The sequence below is a fragment of the Zosterops lateralis genome, assembly GCF_965231275.1.
Source record: "Zosterops lateralis genome assembly, chromosome: 7".
Classification (NCBI taxonomy): domain Eukaryota; kingdom Metazoa; phylum Chordata; class Aves; order Passeriformes; family Zosteropidae; genus Zosterops; species Zosterops lateralis.
The window spans coordinates 27,240,961-27,258,420 of NC_139767.1; the positions used below are offsets into that span (position 1 = coordinate 27,240,961).

General features: G+C 47.6%; 2 protein-coding genes across 2 annotated transcripts; one reads left to right on the plus strand and one right to left on the minus strand.

Moving 5' to 3' along the window:
* Positions 1 to 4,593: 4,593 nt before the first annotated feature.
* Positions 4,594 to 9,132, minus strand: NIFK (nucleolar protein interacting with the FHA domain of MKI67). The gene is made up of 6 exons (XM_083865697.1): positions 8,973 to 9,132; positions 8,761 to 8,886; positions 8,032 to 8,140; positions 7,159 to 7,370; positions 6,386 to 6,466; positions 4,594 to 5,175 (listed from the first exon to the last, which is right to left on the minus strand). Exons 1-6 carry the CDS (start codon positions 9,120 to 9,122, stop codon positions 4,993 to 4,995), a joined length of 861 nt encoding a protein of 286 aa, XP_083721823.1. The 5' UTR covers positions 9,123 to 9,132; the 3' UTR covers positions 4,594 to 4,992.
* A 280-nt stretch (positions 9,133 to 9,412) lies between these two features.
* Positions 9,413 to 16,262, plus strand: TSN (translin). The gene is made up of 6 exons (XM_083864595.1): positions 9,413 to 9,530; positions 9,611 to 9,704; positions 12,589 to 12,685; positions 13,502 to 13,617; positions 14,243 to 14,322; positions 14,678 to 16,262. The coding sequence occupies exons 1-6, from the start codon at positions 9,465 to 9,467 to the stop codon at positions 14,906 to 14,908; spliced, it is 684 nt and encodes a 227-aa protein (XP_083720721.1). The 5' UTR covers positions 9,413 to 9,464; the 3' UTR covers positions 14,909 to 16,262.
* Positions 16,263 to 17,460: the final 1,198 nt, after the last annotated feature.

Below are 17,460 nucleotides of genomic sequence, written 5' to 3' on the forward strand. Positions count from 1 at the left end.
AGAACACACTTTAAGCATTGCCCTGTTAATAAACCACAAACAGCATGTCTTTACGTGAGATAGCTGAAGGAAAACTTCATAGATTTCCTCACTTCTGGGCAGATGAACCCAGCCCTCTTCTAGCAGACAGACCTGCAAATGCACCCCAGTACTTGAAAATCACACCAGACTCACATCAACAGAAATAAAAATACTGCAGGTGACAAAGCAGCTTTGCTGCTGCTGCTGCACAGCTGGCACAGACCCTGCTCACTCCCCACTGCATGGCTGCCTTGTGTGAGAAACAGTAACTGAGCAAGCACAGCAGAGACAAGTCCTTCCTTCACCCTCAAAATGCTGCAACGCTCTCAGCCTTACAAAGCCATCCTGACAGAAGTAATTCTACTTCCCTGCTTGCTTAAAAAAAAAACAACAATACACAAGCAAACTGGGAGTTTGTGCAAGCCCTTGTGGCAAACTGGCAGCAGTGCCTCACTGCAGAGCAAGTATCCCCATTTCCACGTCTGCACCTGCTCACCAAGGCTCCTCTCAGTCAGCACTGGAAAAACACTAAAAAAGAATAGGGCTTTCCAAAATCACTATCATAAAAATGAGATTTGTTTCTTTCCTTCCTGTTCTTTAAAACAAGTTTCAAATCCCGGCCAAGCCCCAGATACATTTTGATGTATCAAATGGACAGAGAGGGAAGAGAAGCAACCCCAGTGCCTGTGGCTCACTGCAGAGCCCACCCTGCTGTCTCCAACTCCTGCAAAGTTAGTCCTCACAGTTCTGCCTCTCTTCAACAACACATTTGAGGACTATCATAAACCAGCATTTTCTTTCCTGATCAGAGCCAAGACTTGTGTAGGAGCTTCTCTGTAGCTTTTCCTTTCCCAGCACAGGAGAACCACATGGTTACTGGCCACGGACACGCAGGTGTGTAACTACTCCAAGCCTCCCAGGACAGCCAAGATCTGTGTTCCTGCCATATGTTTAATTAATGCTGGGTGTCAGAAGTGATGAGAGGCCTTGCTGCACCCTGCCTGGAAGAAAGTGTTTCACTTCAGGAATTCTCACTCACACAGTTAACCATTTCCTCAGCTTGCTCTGACAGCTGCTGCCTTTGGGCAGGGAGGGATGTGCCTGTGTTAGCAGTGCCAGCAGCAGCCTGACACACAGAATGGCCTCCCCACAGTTCCAGCAGCACCCTGGGGTGGTCCCCAGCATATCTCTGGCTAAGAAGTGCAGATTATTGCTGCCTAGACTTAGACATTTCAAGAGTCTGGGGTTAGATGGAAAACTCAGGGAAAAAAGGATGTGTTTGAACAGCATCTTGGAAAATGAAGGAGTCTGGTCCAAGAGGATTTGTGGATATTCCTGGAAAACACGTAATGCAGATCACTTTCACTGTACTCCTGTTACATGCTCACCCAGCTTTCACCTGCAGCACTCTGCCCAGGGAAGGGATGTGCACAGCACCTCACACAGCACAGCCCACCCCACCCTAGGTAGCTGCATCACACTGCAAAGTGAGAGCCAAACTCCCCAGCACACTGAAGGGAAAGCTGGGAGAGGGGAATTTGCTAGACCTCCCCTCTTCCTCACTGGTTAGTTGGAGAGGAGAGCATGTCACCCCTCAGAGCCATGTCTAAGTCCTCCCTTGCACCATGAGCCATTTGCAGACAGGTTTTAGCCTTGCTCCCTGGAGCTGCAGCCATTTCCAAAGCCAGGTATGCAAGCAAACAGGGTTGGTACTGGCAAGAGCAAGTGTCACTTGCCCAGCCTGCTCTCCTCCTTCACTTGGCTCATGAGCAAGCACCAGCACTTGGGCTGTGATGGCAGCACACTCCTTATGCTCCGTGCAGCCTGGGCATTGCACAGCACATCCAACAGGCAAAACAAGTAGGAAAACATAAAACTGCATCTTTAATTTTGAGCAGTCTAACCCTGCCACATTCACCAGTATCTTGTCTTGAGAGGTGAGCATTGGCTTCATCATTCCTTTCTCCCCTCTATCTTGCAGCCAATTCTGCTTTTCTCCCCCACCCTCCCTACCCCCCATTCTTCTTTTACTTCCAGTATTTCATGTGCCAGGAAATGGTGAACACTCTTAAACCCTGCTCCCTCCTGCAAAACAGAGAAATTGTAATAAATGAGTGTAAATTAGCAGGCTTGGCTAGCGCCTAAGTTTCTCAAACTTGAAAACAGTAATACATACATGAGTGTTCAGCAAAACAGCTCCACATCATTCATAACTGAAAAGCAGAGCACTTGCAAGTCATGCCTTGAAACCACAGCCCAAATACTCCTGGCATCCCAGTAAAAACAACTTGGAGCCTGCCCTAAAATCAATGGCCAGAAGGTTTGTGTTTGTGCAAGATGAACAAACAAATTACTGGAGAATGAGAAATAAAAATCAGTGCAGGTACTGGAGCATAACTCATGACACAGCACATCTGTCCACTTGCTATGGAAACTATGTTTGGCAAGTATCAGGTGTCTGAATTTCTGCTTACGTACATCTCCCTGGACAGCAGCATATTAATAACACAGGCAGCCTAAAAACAGAACCTATCACCAAGAAAAGCTGCCCTTCTGCTCAGAGTTCCCTGCTGTAGCCTGGGTATTGTTGTGCTTTCCTCAAACAACACAGAATTTTGCTTCCTTGCTTTTTGGAGTTGCCATCTAAGCTGATCTCAATTGAAGGAAGATGAACAAACAAAAGGAAGGGAAAGGAAAATTACAGCAGGAAGCAACCCTCATTGTAAGCAGTTTTCTTGAACGTCTTCCCATCAAGGCTCACACTGCTGTGACTCTGGAAAGCCAGCAGCAGCCAGGGGTTTACCTTAAGGATGCAAACCTTTCCAAGAGACCCCCAGAAGCCAATTCCCTGATGCAGGGGACATGCAGGAGCTCTTGCAGCCAGGCAGGATGGCCCTGTCACTGCAAGCAGCATGAGAAGCCACTGAGTCAAACAGAGAAGATAGGAGCAAGTGGACACAGGCAGGAGCAGAACACTGAGCACAGAGAGGAGCACAGCAACAGAAGCACAGTGGGAAGAAAGTGACTCCAGATTCAAAATGCAGGCCAAGGCATTGGAATGAGAAGCACAGGAATGGAGATGCTCAGGCTTTGGGGAAGGCGGAGCTACACCAGAGAAGTTACTCTGGATAAGTTAAGTTTTCTAAAGAGCAGCTTTAACTCGGCAGCCCAGGAAGGAGCACTTGTGGCAGCACCACAGAAATTGGCATTTTCGGCTACGATCAGTATCAGGTTTCTCAGGGGTTCTCAGGCCCTGTTAGAGGCGTGTGAGTCACACCAGTGCAGCCACTCACTCCTCATTGACTGGAGAGACGGCCTTCCTTACAAACGCTTTTCCTTACAGTCGTAGTTTCCCAGGAACCCTTGTGCTGAGGCACGGCCACACAGCTGAGTCGTGCTGCCCCCCGGTGTCAGGAGATTCAGCTCCCACCACGAGAAACGCAGCCACATTTCTAGTTCATCCTGACCCAACAGCCATCTTTACGTGCCCAACACAAAATCAGGAACGTGGATTTCAAAAGAAAAATGTCTATTCTGGGCAGATGCATTTTGCTTCTTTTCTGCTGCTCTCTGGTGTATGATGTCAGGGTAGAAGATTGCAAGAGCTGCACACCAGATACGAACAGATAAGCAATTTCTGCCAACCCTTGTGGTCATGTGTATCTCAAACCTCAACTGAGCCTGTACTTCCCACAGGTTTGGGGTGCAAGCACTGCCTGTTTCTCATCACACAATGCACAGGGAAGAAAACCTGCAGGTGTATGGAGCAGCATTCCCATGAAAAGGCAAGGACTGTCCGTGACCACTGGGCTGCTGAAGAGATTCCCCAGGCCTGCCCAAGGTGATGAGCATTTGGTATGAAGATGCACTCAGATGAGTGACTTCCTCAACAAAGAATGATCTAATCTGAGTCACCCAGACAATATCATTGTGACCCTACAGTTATTCCAGTGATCAGGTCAGATAGATCAAAATCTGCAAGACCAATGGTTTAGATTAGTTTTTCTCTGCCAGGACTTCAACTCTTAAAAAAGCCAAGGAATTAGTGCCAGCCACCTACCTAGCCAGTTATTATCACCTGGGCTTTCCTCTAAAATCTTCTGCCAAGCCTGACCAGCAGCCAACAGCATTAGAGTGTTTACGACAACAAAAGATGAAGGCTAAGTATGTGCACAGAACCCAAACTGGGATTTCTACAGATCTCAGACTTGCATTAAAATCCAAATTCTGACTGCACAGTCCAACTGCCTGTTCAAGCAGGACTGGATACCTGCCATCTGCAATGACAAGCTAGCTGGAACAAGAATGAATCTTAATGTATTACAAAAGGCTACACTTAATTCTCTGTATTTTAATGTGCTTATCACCCCTGGAGCAGAAGATACCCTTGCTTCATGAAAGCAGTGAAACTAAAATGCAGTGACAAAGGACAACAGAACTGCCAGCAGAACTCAAGACTGCTCTGATTATTGGTGCATCTTCTCGAGAAACACAATCAATGCAAATATATGAGAACTTACACAAAACACAGACATTCACTTAAACACAAGAACCATTACCAAGAGCCAAGGAAGTTGAAAAATGCTCATTTTTTAATAACCTGTAATTAATTATAAATTTAAGATACAGCTGCTTGCATTAGCAAGCTCTGAATGGACAGCCTCACATTTTCTTTCCAAACAGTGAGCGCTGGACACGAGTTACAAAATTAACTGAAGATTTTGGACTACTGTAGCTGTGTCACAGCACGGGCACTTGTGGGCACAAAGTCAAGAATATCTTCACAGGCAGAGAAGACCATAGGTCCTGTGATGGCTAAACCAGAGGGACAGGATTTGTGAACAGAGTCCTTGCCTAAGAAAAACTGAGACAGTCTAGGCAGGATGAACCAAGCCAGGGCAGCAGACACAGTAGAAGCTCCACCTCAATAGTTTTTAAGTTGAGAAAAATATGGCTACAGCCATAAAAAATTTAAGTCTGTTTCTGTTTCTTCAGGTTTGGTCTTCGCCTTGGCTGCTTCTTTGGTCTCTGCACAGCATTTTTACCACTGGTAGAGGGAAGCCTGAAAGTTACTTCCTTGTCCTCTGCGTCATCATCCATCTGAGCAGCTTTCCGGCGCTCGAGCACTGCTGGAGTACAGACTGGAGTAGGATCCTGAAGAGATCAAAAACCAGGATTCACTGCAAAGCCATCTGCCAGAAAAAGGTGCTACTGCCTCTGTAGTACCACAAGACACCTCAGCCCAGCTCCCCTTCAGAAAACTGTTTTCATTTTATAACTGGCTACTTTTGTAGACATTATTTCTTTGGACAGAAGTGTCACCTTCAAAGTGTATGTGAAAGGCAAATAATTAATTCACATTTTTTATTGTGTTGTTATGCACATTTGCTTTCTAAACTTTGTATTTCCTGACTCAAAGCATCATGAAAGTCAAGTGGAAGAGAATCAGGGCAACAGGGTGGGGGGTGAGGGAGTATATTTGAGACTGGCATACAGAAATGCCACATTCAAGTTTACAGCAGAGCTGAAACATCCCAGCTTTGTTACCTCAGAAGCCCTCAGAACTCAGTTGACAGAATGTATTAGTTATCCTGTCTTCCTCACAACCAGCCATGTCCCAATTATCACAAGTAAATGCAGTAATAATAAAATTCCCCAAACACACACATTCCCCAACTCACAACACTGACGAGACACAACAGAAACATTATTATCTTACAGATTGTTTAGACTGTCAATATCCCAATATCTTTAGACTATCAATATCTCAGTCCTGAAGACATGAACTTCCCTTTCATCCTGCTGCTACTTTTACCTGGCGTTTGTTTCCAAAACACTGAATACCATGCCTGGAGAGCGTGGGGTAGGAGGAACAGTAGAGTATGGAAATGGGGACAGACAGCACTGGACTGTATTAACAATTCAACTCCCTTTTTTATCAAAACAGGCTGGCATTGGAACATGGCCCAACAGAAGGATCCCTTCAAGGAGATCATGTCACCCCAGTGTAAAGCACAGGGGCAGGGAGTGTACAGGTGTCTGTCCCCAGCACCAGCACAGCCCCAGGTGAGTGCTGACCAGCAGAGGCTGACAGCAGACACAGCGAGGGACAGGCACTGCAGGTTACAGTGCTGAGCAGAGCCTTTGCTGTGGAATACTCTCACATGAGAAGGAGCCATGAGGATTCAATCACCCTGCCCCATTCAAGAGTGTTAATACATCTCAAAGGGGCTACTTCTGGCACTAACTTCTCTGCGCAAACAGTGTCAAGGTGTTTGTGTGTTGAAATCAGTATTGAGGTGCCATGTGAAGACTTCAAACACCCATCCCAGTATGAACGTGGTACTGGACTGGTCCATCTTACCTGGCTGCTCAAAGAAACATTCAGTTTTGATTTCTTGGATGTTTTAACTTTTTTCCTCTTTTTGGAAAGTGGCTGTGCAGCCTAGGAAGCAAGACAGATCAGGTGGATCACTACACACTTGTGTGAGGATGCAGTCACTTAACTGTTCATAGATTTCTTTGTTTCTTAGCTACAAAATCTTTGCTTCAGCAAATAAGTTTAAAGTAATAAATCAACTGACACAGAGGTGATTTGGTTTGAACAAAAACATCCAAAGCAACACAAGAAAGGTGCTCCTGTGAACTTTAAAACATTCCACATTTAACAGCATTAATTGCTTACAACTCAAGTACTTGACCCAAGCACTCTGCAGAGGAAGAACATGCAGTGGCTGTGGAAAGTTGCAAGTTCTGGTCTTGGGACCTGCCTTCAAACCCCCACCCTGCCAAAGCCTCCCACAGGGCTCAGCAAAGCCTCTCTGCTTTTTGGTGATCTGCACTCCAGTATTAAACCACAGAACATCCACAACACCAACACAAGGAAAGGAACATCTCCCCTTTGCTGTTACCTATTCCCTTCTCTACAAGTAAACACACAGGCACACAGAGTGCAGCCCAGCAACAGCACCACACTGAATTCCTTGAGCTTCTCTACAGCTCCTAACACAGGTGAGCCTCCCTGGGGCTCCAGCTCTTCTGCCAGTCCCACACAAAACGTGTGTATTTCCGTGCATTCAGCACAACCCTGGAAACACATCTTGCTCAGCACACTCATGGGAACGACGCCAGACTTACAAATCCCGGGAAGTCATACTGGAGCCCCTTTTCAGCCAGCCTCTTCCTCAGCAGCCTCTCCTTCCGCAGCAGGCGCTTGGTCATGCGCGCCTTCTCCAGCAGGGAGCGGATCCGGTTGTAGCGCCGCACCGCCGGCCGGGACGGCTGCCGGAACATCCTCTCACAGTCCTTGAACAGGTTTTCGTGGACCTTCTCGGGGGGCACGAACTGACCTGCACCAGACACAGGGGCTGCAGCACAGCTCCTCTGCTGTCCCCTACAGCATAGCCCCCCTGCCTGCCAAGGGCACACACACAGCACAGCTCGTGGCCACGGCGCCGTGCTGGGGCAGCGATTCGGGAACACAGAAAACACTGGGCTCTCAGGCAGGGAGAGAGATGGATGGAGGGAGGGAGGGATGGATAAAACACTTCAACAGTTTCAGAAAGATCATACAAAATTGTTTTACAACAACACATAACCCTTTACCAAGTTTTACTTTTACAATGACTGAGAAACTCAGTGATTTCATCAATTTTTTACTGAAAAAACCTTCTTATGTCAAACCTTACAGACAACAACTGCAGCAGTTACAAATGCCAAGGAGGTTCCATGTGAGAGGAACTATCTCCACAGCAAACCCAACCTTACCCTGAGATTTTACACAATCACTAAAAGCAAAATCAGCCCAGAGGAAAAAAACCAGCACCAGTGACCAAAAGCCTGCTGAGCATGTTCTTTACACAGGATGAAAAGCTCACCCCCACAGAAAATACTTTTGGACAAAACTTCCTTAAAAACCCCCTAAGATTCTGTGCACAGTCAGACAGGATAACTGAAATAACTACAATTTCCCCTTCCCTACAGAGGACTTACACTGCAGCTTATACTTACACTTCAGCAGTCTCTCAGAAAACAGGTAGTTATTCATTGTGTCTGCAACAATCTTGGCCACATCATCAGACTCAAACTCCATAAATGCATAGCCTTTGCTGCCTCCAGTCTGTGAGTGATAAGAGAGAAACATGAAACAGTGCTTTGGTACCTGAAGGGCTCAGTTAAAATTATTTTATGCATCCAAAGTCATAGCCCATTCTCAGCTAACCATAACTAATTTCACAAAGTTCATTGAAATGGTGGAAAGCACCAGATTTAGTTCTAAATTGGTATGACATTATTTGTAAAATATATATTTGTGCACAAAACAAACTGCTCATGCACATCTACTTGCTAAAACAACGAAGCTGCCCTGCATTGCTGCTGCCCTGCTGTTCCATGCTTATACAGTAGTTTTATAATGTGACAGCAAACCCAGAAGTGAGAAAAAATTAGATTTATTGAACACAAAACAACGATTAAGTTAAAACAGACTGGTGGCACTTCAGTTATACCCTGAACTGGTGCGCTCTGGCACCTCCCACTGGAGTGAATTTACTGAGCGGAAAAAAGGCCCACCAGAGCCGCGGCCCGGCCGCCTCGCTGGGAGGAGACACCCCCGGCCTGCCGCGTCCCAGGCGGGGCTGCCCGGGGCCTCAGGGCCCTTCTGGGCACGGGGGAGCCCCGGAGGCCCCGGATTCGGCCCGGCCGGGCCTCGGGCCCCGCACACCCGGTACGGCTCCTCACCTTCTTACTCCTGGAGAGCCGCAGCCGCGTCACCGTCCCGAACTGTCCAAAGTACTCGCGGAGCTGCGGCTCGCAGAGGCCCCGCGGGAGATGCCCCACGAACACCACGCCCGGCGTCAGCTCCTCCTGCGGGCACACAGAGAGAGACCCTGCCTCAGCCCGGGCCGCGACTCGCTGGGCCCCCCCCCGCCCCGCCGGGCCGCCCCGCTCACCTGGGCCGCCCGCTTGTTGCGGGCCCGCTGCACCTTCTGCTGGAACTGGCGCTGCAGCCGCGGCTCGAGCGCCAGGAGCGGCGCCGCCTTCACGGCCGTGCCGGGCTCGGACGCCTCCGCCGCCGCCATGGCCGTCCCCTCCGCCGCCATGCTGCCTGCGCGCGGCCGCCGGAAGCGCGTCACTGCCCCCGCGCCGGCGCCGCGCGGCCGGACGCCGTTTCCCGGCAACGGGGCGGGCGGGCCCTGGCGCGGCCCCGCGGGCGCGGCCCCAGCGCGCCGGGAGCGCGGCCCCGACACGGGCACCGCCAGGGGACAAACTCCCGTCCTGGGAGCGACCCCTGCCCGCCCCGAGGCGATCAGCGCTCTCCGGGCACCCTCCCGGCCCCTCCTCCGTCTATTCCCGGCCGCTCCGGCCGCTCAGGCGGGGCGCGGGCAGCCCGGCGGGCGCGGTCAGGCGGCGGGGAAGGCCCGGGGGCGGGAAGCGGCGGCACCATGTCGGTGAGCGAGATGTTCGCGGCGCTGCAGGGAGCGCTCGGCCAGGACCAGGACATCCGAGAGGTGCCGGGGCGGGCGGGCAGGGACACGGGCACGGGAGGGGACGGGGCGGTGGCTCGGCTGACGGCGCGCTGTGCCCGCAGGAGATCCGCAAGGAGGTGCAGGCGCTGGAGCAGACGGCGCGGGAGATCCTGACGCTGCTGCAGGGCGTGCACCAGGGGCCCGGCTTCCAGCACAGTGAGTCCCGCCCGCCCACGGACAGCGCAGAACGGCCGGGGGAAGGAGGGCCCCTCGCAGCGCCCTGGTGCCTGTGCCAGGCACCTTTCCCGGGCTCCAGTCTCTCCGGGGCCTTCACCGTGGGTTTCCCGGAGGTTGCGGGGAAGAGAGGGCGCAGCTGGGAGCTTTCAAGCCGCACAAGTAGTAAAGCTGCTGTTCAGCATTATGGAGCACAGTTCTCTCCCTTTTCCCCCTCCCTAGCGTGGTGTTTTTCTGTCTCGGTGCAGAGCAGTGTGTTCTTTTCCAGGTGTTCACGTCCTGGGCTGCTGAGTTGGCTCTTAGGTCCTTAAGCCCTGTAAGTGGCTCACACACAGATTGTGCTATCATCACTTGCTGGGCCTTTCTGTCAGTGTCCTGATCCCATCTCTTGACCCCACACCCCAAAAGCTGAGGTCCTGAGCGCTGAGGGGGTATTCAGGATGGACTGGGATGGTGGGGAACACGCTTCAATCTGCTTTGTACAAAACAGGTTCTCTCTGTGTGTATAAAATCTGTTTAATGCAGCAAAATGTAAAATGAATCTGCAAAGTCTGAAACAGCAGAACCTGCCCTCGGTGTCTGTCTGAGTGACAGCAGGAATAGTTCTGCACCTTGGGAGGGAGGTTTGGGTTGTTGTCAGCCTGGCTCCAGGCTGAGGAGGTGTTGGACAGAATGTTTCTGGGCCAGCCCATTTCCTCCAGGCCACAAGAGCAGCTCTGCAGGCCCAGGAGTCAGATCTGTTCTTTCTGCCCCCTCATTTCTCAGCTTACTGTTGGAACTACTGGAATAAACTTAAATATGTCCCTTAAGAGCTGGGGGTTTTTCCAGCCAATTAATACCTTGTGAGAAGAAACAACCATTCTGACTTTGCTGGAAACTCTTGAGAGGAATTTGTGCAAGTCACCCTATGAAGGGAAATAGAACCAGCCTCCCCAGGTGCTGTTTTACCCCCTTGCAGAGCTGGTTGTTTTCAGCCTGGGGAGGTTCCCCAGCACACTGGGGCTGGAGCTGGAGGCCTGGGGCTCCTCTGGCCTCAGAGAGGGTCTGTGGTCAGCACTGAGCAGCACCTGAGCTTTGACCTGTGCAAGTTCCATCTGCTGGGAAACCCAGGAGTGCTGGAAATCAGAGCTGCTGAGTGGTCATTTACACAGGCAGGTGCTCAGTTCTCTAACCTGGGAAAGCCCACAGTCGTTGTGGGGGTAACAACTTCAGAGTCATTTCCCAGGATTTAATTGTAGAGGCCCATGTTCAGTTCAGTGTATTTTCACTTGATTTTTAATTCCTAGAGAGAGCTGGTCCTGGAACTTGAGGAGTCTGAGAAGAGATTTGGAATAGTTAAAGAAAAAAACCCAACAAAACCAACTAAAAAATGCAAAACAACAACAAAACCACAACACCCAAGCTAAAAAATCACAGACAAACAAATGAAAAACCAATCAGACAAAAAACCCCAAAGCCTCATCTTACAATTCTTGCAAAAATAATGAGTTCATGCCTAATAGGTCAAGAGTTAACTTGTGATAACAGACCTGTGAATTTGTCATCAAATTTAGCTCTGTTAGTAAAACCATGGGATAGTTGGGAGTTTGATGGAGGACACCTTCCTGTACAACCAGTGGCTTTTAAAATGTCACCTTGCACTGGCTTCCTTGGCTGCTTGTCCCAAATGGAGATGGAGAAAAGCTGGGCAGGGCAGTGAGTGCTGCTGCTGCCTGATACCAGTCAGGGTGACACCTGAGGATGTGCAGGGGTAGCTGGGGGTTGTGTGTGTGTCACTGGACTTTGTCTGAGCCTTTGCAGTAAGGAGTATTTATTTTTGTCATGGGTGCCTTTGTCACAATCCCAATGTGAATTCCTTACTCTGTTCCCCCAGCCACATGATGCTCACACAACTGAGACAACTCTGTAGCTCTTAATGAGCTTCACACAGTTCTTTTATCGTGGCTGCCACATGGAGAACTCCCACATTCTGCTTCCTGAAGTTTTTATTTTTTGCACGTCATTCTCCCTCCTTTTTTTTTAAAAAAAGGAGAAATTATGTATTATTAACTGAAGTTTTATAATCACACTTACATGACTCCTAGTAGATGTTTGGTAAAAACCATCACAGCTTTCTGATTTAGCTTTTGTGAATAATCCTGGCTTCTGTACATGAAGGTGCAGGAGGGGCTGTCAGGCTGATCTTTGGCGGGTTTTGGCCGGTGACCGTGGGAGGGCTGCAGGGAGGTTGTGGTTTGAGCCCTTCGGTCGGTGGCTGGAGCTGCAGGTGCAGCGGGGCTGTCACTCTGCCGGCAAACGGGAGGTGGCAGTGGCTGCTGCAGGAACGAGATCGTTTCTCTGCAGAACTGTAACACACACTGGACAGGCTGGAACCCAGACTCCTCAAACACATCGTGAAAAGCAGGAAATGCAGTTTCCTGAAGGGATGTTGCACCTCATGTAACCAAAATAAAGGACAGTATTTTAATATGGAGAAAGAAAAATTGCCTTTTCTTTGACTGTGAGAGTTGCCTGGCAGCAGTGCCTGGTGAGTGTGTGCTTCCTTTGGGGCCAGCTGCTGTGTGCAGTGCTGTTCCATTGCTTGGGATCTGGCTGTTGCTGGGACATCTTGGCTCAAGTTCAAAGGCCCAGAGCACATCAGACAGCCTGGAATTCCAGAGTCTTTCTGCTTTACCTCTGTGGCTCATGGTGTCACCAGGAATACTTCTCAGATTGATTCCAAGTGTCAGTAGCCTATCTCAGACAAGAAAGAAATGTAAACAGTGCTGTCTACACTGGAAACTCTGTTTACAAATTTCTGTTTCCTGTCAAATATCCATTTCCTGAGTGTATTCATTCCCTGAATACTGTGCTGTTTCTTTTTCAGTTCCAAAGAAGTGTCAGAAGGCTCGTGAGCACTTTGGTACAGTGAGGACACAGATGGAGTCTCTGAAAACCAAGTTTCCTGCTGATCAGTATTACAGGTGTGCAGGATCACACACAGCCAGACACAGATATATGTGGGAATTTCTTGGGCATTTGGCATCATTGCTTTGGAATAATGATGTGAAGACTTACGGGCTGAATGCTTCTTTCTCTTTGAAAAGTAAATCATGGTAGACAAGTGTGAGCTTTTAATCAGCATAGATAAAAAATCCTTTTGCCCAAACACTATAATTTTTAACTAAAAATACCTAGTATAGAATTATTTTTCTAGAAACTTCCTCAAAAAAGGAAAAGGGAAGGTTAAGAAGTTGGTGTTCTGCTGGAGCTGCCCTTGTATCTGGGAGCAGGGCATTTGCTGCTCCATTAATTTCAGTTAAGTTGTTCAGTTTGGGGCATTTCTGGAAGCAGAGCTCTAAATCTGTCATGAAATGGCTGTTTGCTTCTGCAGACACTAAATGAAGTTGTCACCTTTGTGTTCTGTTGCTGCCAGAAGGGGACAGTGCCTGGCAAGAACATTTCAAAGAACAAGAATCTTGTCAGCTCAGATCTGCTGAGGGAGGGTGGAGGGAAGGCCCTGGCTGTCTATGGGCAGCACAGCCTGGAAAAGTGTGGGAGCAGAGGAGGTGTGTGAGAGGGGCAAACAAGTGTCAGCATCCAGTGTGGTAAACCTGGGTGTGGAGTTCTGGAGTACCAAGGAGATGTCCTTTAGCTGGTGTCATCTTGATAGACCAAAAGTACTGCAAAGTGCATGTGTTAAGGCAGAAATACAGCACACACATAATGTGTGGTTGTTGCCTGACGCTCCAGTGATAAACATTAATTATTGATACCTTGACCTGGTGTTTCTTCTGCAGGTTTCATGAGCACTGGAGGTTTGTGCTGCAGCGGCTGGTGTTCCTGGCAGCATTCGTAGTCTACTTGGAGTCAGAAACATTAGTGACCCGAGAAGCTGTTGCAGAAATACTTGGAAGTAAGTTAATGTTGTAACCGAAGAGAAAAAGCTTGTGACCTTAGACATTGTAGCTTCCAGAGGTACAGGGAAACGGCAGAACTTCATTTCTTCCTGAGCAATCAGTTCCAGAGTTTATCTGGTATTTGATTTCATTATATAAACAACAAATTCTCAGAAGACGGAAATCGGCAAACCTAATTTTGACAAAAGTATTTATTCATTAATAAGTTCATCAGTGAATGTCATTCATTCAAAGTGTGTAAATGCACCAAAAGAATAACACAAAGATGAGAGCTTGTTTCTTTAACTTCTTGCTTTTGGTATTTAAAAAGTGTGTAAAAGAGATTAAATTCTTTGCCATAAAAGAATTGTATCTTCACAGAGAAAAGATTTGGAAAAAAGTAAGGAAAACACATCCTGTATATAGCTGTAAATCCAGTTACCCTGTTGGATGTACAAGATGCTGAATCAAGAACTGAGAGGCTGTAATTACATCACATACAGGAAAAGGCTGACTTTTATTTTGTAATAATATTTCATAAATTTGATATTTCAAATTAGCACCAGTAAACAGATGCAATTTAAGGTGGCTGGGTTTGCTCATGCTCAGCGCCACCTCATGCCTGCTCTATTTTTGTCTCAGTTGAAGCTGATCGAGAACGGGGCTTTCACCTGGACATTGAAGATTATCTTTCTGGTGTATTAACTCTGGCCAGTGAGCTGGTAAGGAAGATATTCATGCATGTATTTGGTCTGAAATTGACCTTGAAAACAGAAGTAATGTTTTTTTTAGCTTTCCCAAGTTGTTCCTGGAGGTTATGATACACAACACTTTGATCTGAACTTGTAGCAAGATGCTTCTCTGCATGTTCCTCAGTGATACTTTTAAGATTTAAACTCATCATTTGATTGAAAATCCAGAGCTATGGTGAGCAGAAAGGTAGATCTAAGTACAAATAATATGACTGCCTGGAACGTAAGTGCTTCATTTGTTACAGTCACTGATGGGGACTGTGATGTGATGTGATGTGATGTGGGTGGGTGCTGTGCCAACATCCCTCGGTGTCTCCTCTCTCAGGCCAGGCTGGCAGTGAACAGTGTCACAGCTGGGGACTATTCTCGCCCTCTCCGCATCTCAGCCTTTATCAATGAGCTGGATTCCGGCTTCCGCCTCCTCAACCTGAAGAATGACTCCCTGAGGAAACGCTACGATGGCCTGAAATACGACGTCAAGAAAATCGAGGAAGTGGTTTATGACTTGTCCATCAGAGGACTCAATAAGGAGGCAACAGTTGGTGGGGAGAAGTGAAGGATGCTTGTTTGAACAGCATCATCCATTACCTCAGATGGTTGCCAATTTAGGAAGTACCTAGAGAAGCCTTCCTTCAGTAGTTTAGAGGAACTGCAGCTCAAAGCTGCTCTCTATTTTCTTACAAAAGGTGTAGTACAGGTGTTAGATGTTTTGTAAAATCATGTCTAGATTAGGACAGTAGACGCTGTTTCCAGTGGAATTCCGCTGTCAAACACACTGTGCTGTTCTCTGCACAGCAGCAATAGTAGTCAGTAACTCCCATGAGCTGAGATTCCCATTAGTCCTGTAGTGTTGCTTCCCTGCTCTGTCAGAGAAGTGCAGTGGCTGTCTCTGCTCACACACCCTCAGAAGTGTGTGCACAGCACACAGCTCAGTGCAGACACATGGGATCTTTTAAGAAACACAGTGTGTAAATATCACCTTTTTTTTTAAGAGACTTTTTTTTTTCCTTTTTGTTTCTTAAAATTTTCACCTATGTAAGTTGAACAAATTTGCCTAACTGTTTATGAACCAGATCTCTTTTTTAATGGTTTCTGTTAATGTACCCCCTGTAATTAAGAAATTAGTGAAAATACTCGAGAATTCCTCTATTGGAACTGGTGTCTTGGACCCCAGCATCTCTCCTCTCTCTCTCTCTTTTTTTTTTTTTTTTTTTTCTTTTTTTTTTTTTTTTTTCTTTTTTTTTTTTTTTTTTTTTCCACCAAGATTTCGGTTACCAGGGAGAGCAAGGTTTTCTTAGACACCTGCTTTCTCTGCCTGGTATTTGTTTTACTGGCATGAGTAAATGCAGAGTTTTAAATGATGATTTGCCTTGAGAACTCAGTGTAACCAATTTTTATGGTTTTTTTTAAACTCCAAGTTTTCTGAATAGAGAAATGTAAACTACAGGTGGTGTCTGAGTTGTAACATCCTGTACAGGCCACAACTATACCTGTGTCCTGGGATTAAAAAAAAACAAAACACCACAAAACTATAGTTTGTGTAGTAAGATGTTTGTATCTCCAGAAATGGGGAAGTTACTGCTTTCAGGTAAGTATGTAAGATGTTTGCAAACACCAACAGCCTCTTTCATGTCTGTAAGTGGACAGACACATGCCTCCCCATGTGCTTGTTCTCTTGTTCTAAATGAGTTTTGCCATTCTCCTGCTTTTGGTGGTGCAGAAAGGTTTATAAAGAACAGCTAATTCAGGAGGATGAGGAATACTTCAGAGGATAAAAGGGAACAGTGTGGGGTTTGTTAGTGTTTTGGTTTCTTAGTGAAGATTTACTGCTGAGTTAAGGGGTTGTTTTGTTTATTGGAAAAAAATGGTTTCTTGGTTATTTTGGCCAATAAAAGCCACTTGGTACCTCTGCCTGTTGTCTGATCATCTGCTGTTATTTGTTTCCCTTGCTGGGAGCCTGTTTTGGAATACCAGCATTTCAGTTCATCCTTCAGCTGTCCTTGGACAATAATGGAGTTCCTCCCCTTGGCTGTAGTTGTTCAGTGGCACACTTCTAAACACTGCCAAGTGCAAAGTCAAGCTGCAAACAGATTTCATAGGCTTTTTGTTAATTTTTTTTTTTTAATTTCAAGTGATTTCAAGTAAAATAGGAGAGCTATGGAGTTTATCCTTACCAATCCAAGAGGTGGCAAGATTATTTTAACAGCATCTCATAGTCTTTCAGGTTTGTCCTCATCCTTTGTATCTTATGTCACTTAACACGGGAGATGGCAACATCCCCCTTTCACAGCTGAAGAAAATGAGGGTGTAACTTCCTGAGCCCTGTGGCAATGTAACAGCTTTCAAAGTATTTCTTTGTTCTTGCCCTGTGCCAGTGTTTGCTCATTTCTCAACTTAATGTTGTGGCAGTGGGAGGAAGGAAGGAGCTTAAGCCAGTTTTACTGCCCAGACCAGAGATGGGGGGGAGGGGGGGTAAAGCAACACCCTAAGACTGTGCAGACACAGCTGTGCACGTCAAGGTCACGCAGGAAATTTGTGGGAGCAGGGGAATACAGAAGGGTTTCCTGAGCATCAGTGTGGTGTGTCTTAGGTTAGAGGACTCCTGGCATGTGGGCCTGGGATGTGAGGCCATGCGGCAGGGCAGCTGCTGGTTAAGGCTTTGTGCTGACTTGTGTCCCAGGTGCTCTAGTTGCATTTGGTCTTGCAGCAGGTCTGCTTCCTGACACAGGATCCTATGTGCCATTGCAGCTGTTCACCAGATCCCAGATCTGCCAGCACTTGCTGGTGGCTTCTGAGACCTGGTGGAGATGAAGCAGTGCTGTGCCACAGCTGCAGACACCATGGGAGGGACAACTGGAAGAGAAAGGTTCAGGGCATACAGAAGTGCAAGGTGTGGGATCCTTCTGTCTAAGGCTCTGTGAAGAGCAGGTGCCCAAGAAAGAGACATTCAGTGTTGTGTTCTTGGAGGGTGTTCAGCAAACACCTCATTCTTTCCTGTTCTAGGTCTTAGGAGAGCCTAGCATCATCCTCTGGAAAAGCAAGAGCCTCTGTTTGCAAGAGCCAGGCTACACAGCTCATTCTCTGCCTGGCTCTGGAGGAGGGAAAAGA

Bases quoted from the DNA above. Each gene is read 5' to 3' on its own strand.
- TSN (XM_083864595.1), top strand. From the start codon at position 9,465: ATGTCGGTGAGCGAGATGTTCGCGGCGCTGCAGGGAGCGCTCGGCCAG. The intron at 13,618-14,242 runs GTAAGTTAATGT...TTTTTGTCTCAG, and splicing joins TGTTGCAGAAATACTTGGAA to TTGAAGCTGATCGAGAACGG. The intron at 14,323-14,677 runs GTAAGGAAGATA...CTCCTCTCTCAG, and splicing joins TAACTCTGGCCAGTGAGCTG to GCCAGGCTGGCAGTGAACAG.
- NIFK (XM_083865697.1), bottom strand. From the start codon at position 9,122: ATGGCGGCGGAGGGGACGGCCATGGCGGCGGCGGAGGCGTCCGAGCCC. The intron at 6,467-7,158 runs GTAAGTCTGGCG...CTTGCTTCCTAG, and splicing joins AGTATGACTTCCCGGGATTT to GCTGCACAGCCACTTTCCAA. The intron at 5,176-6,385 runs GTAAGATGGACC...TGATCTCTTCAG, and splicing joins ATGTTTCTTTGAGCAGCCAG to GATCCTACTCCAGTCTGTAC.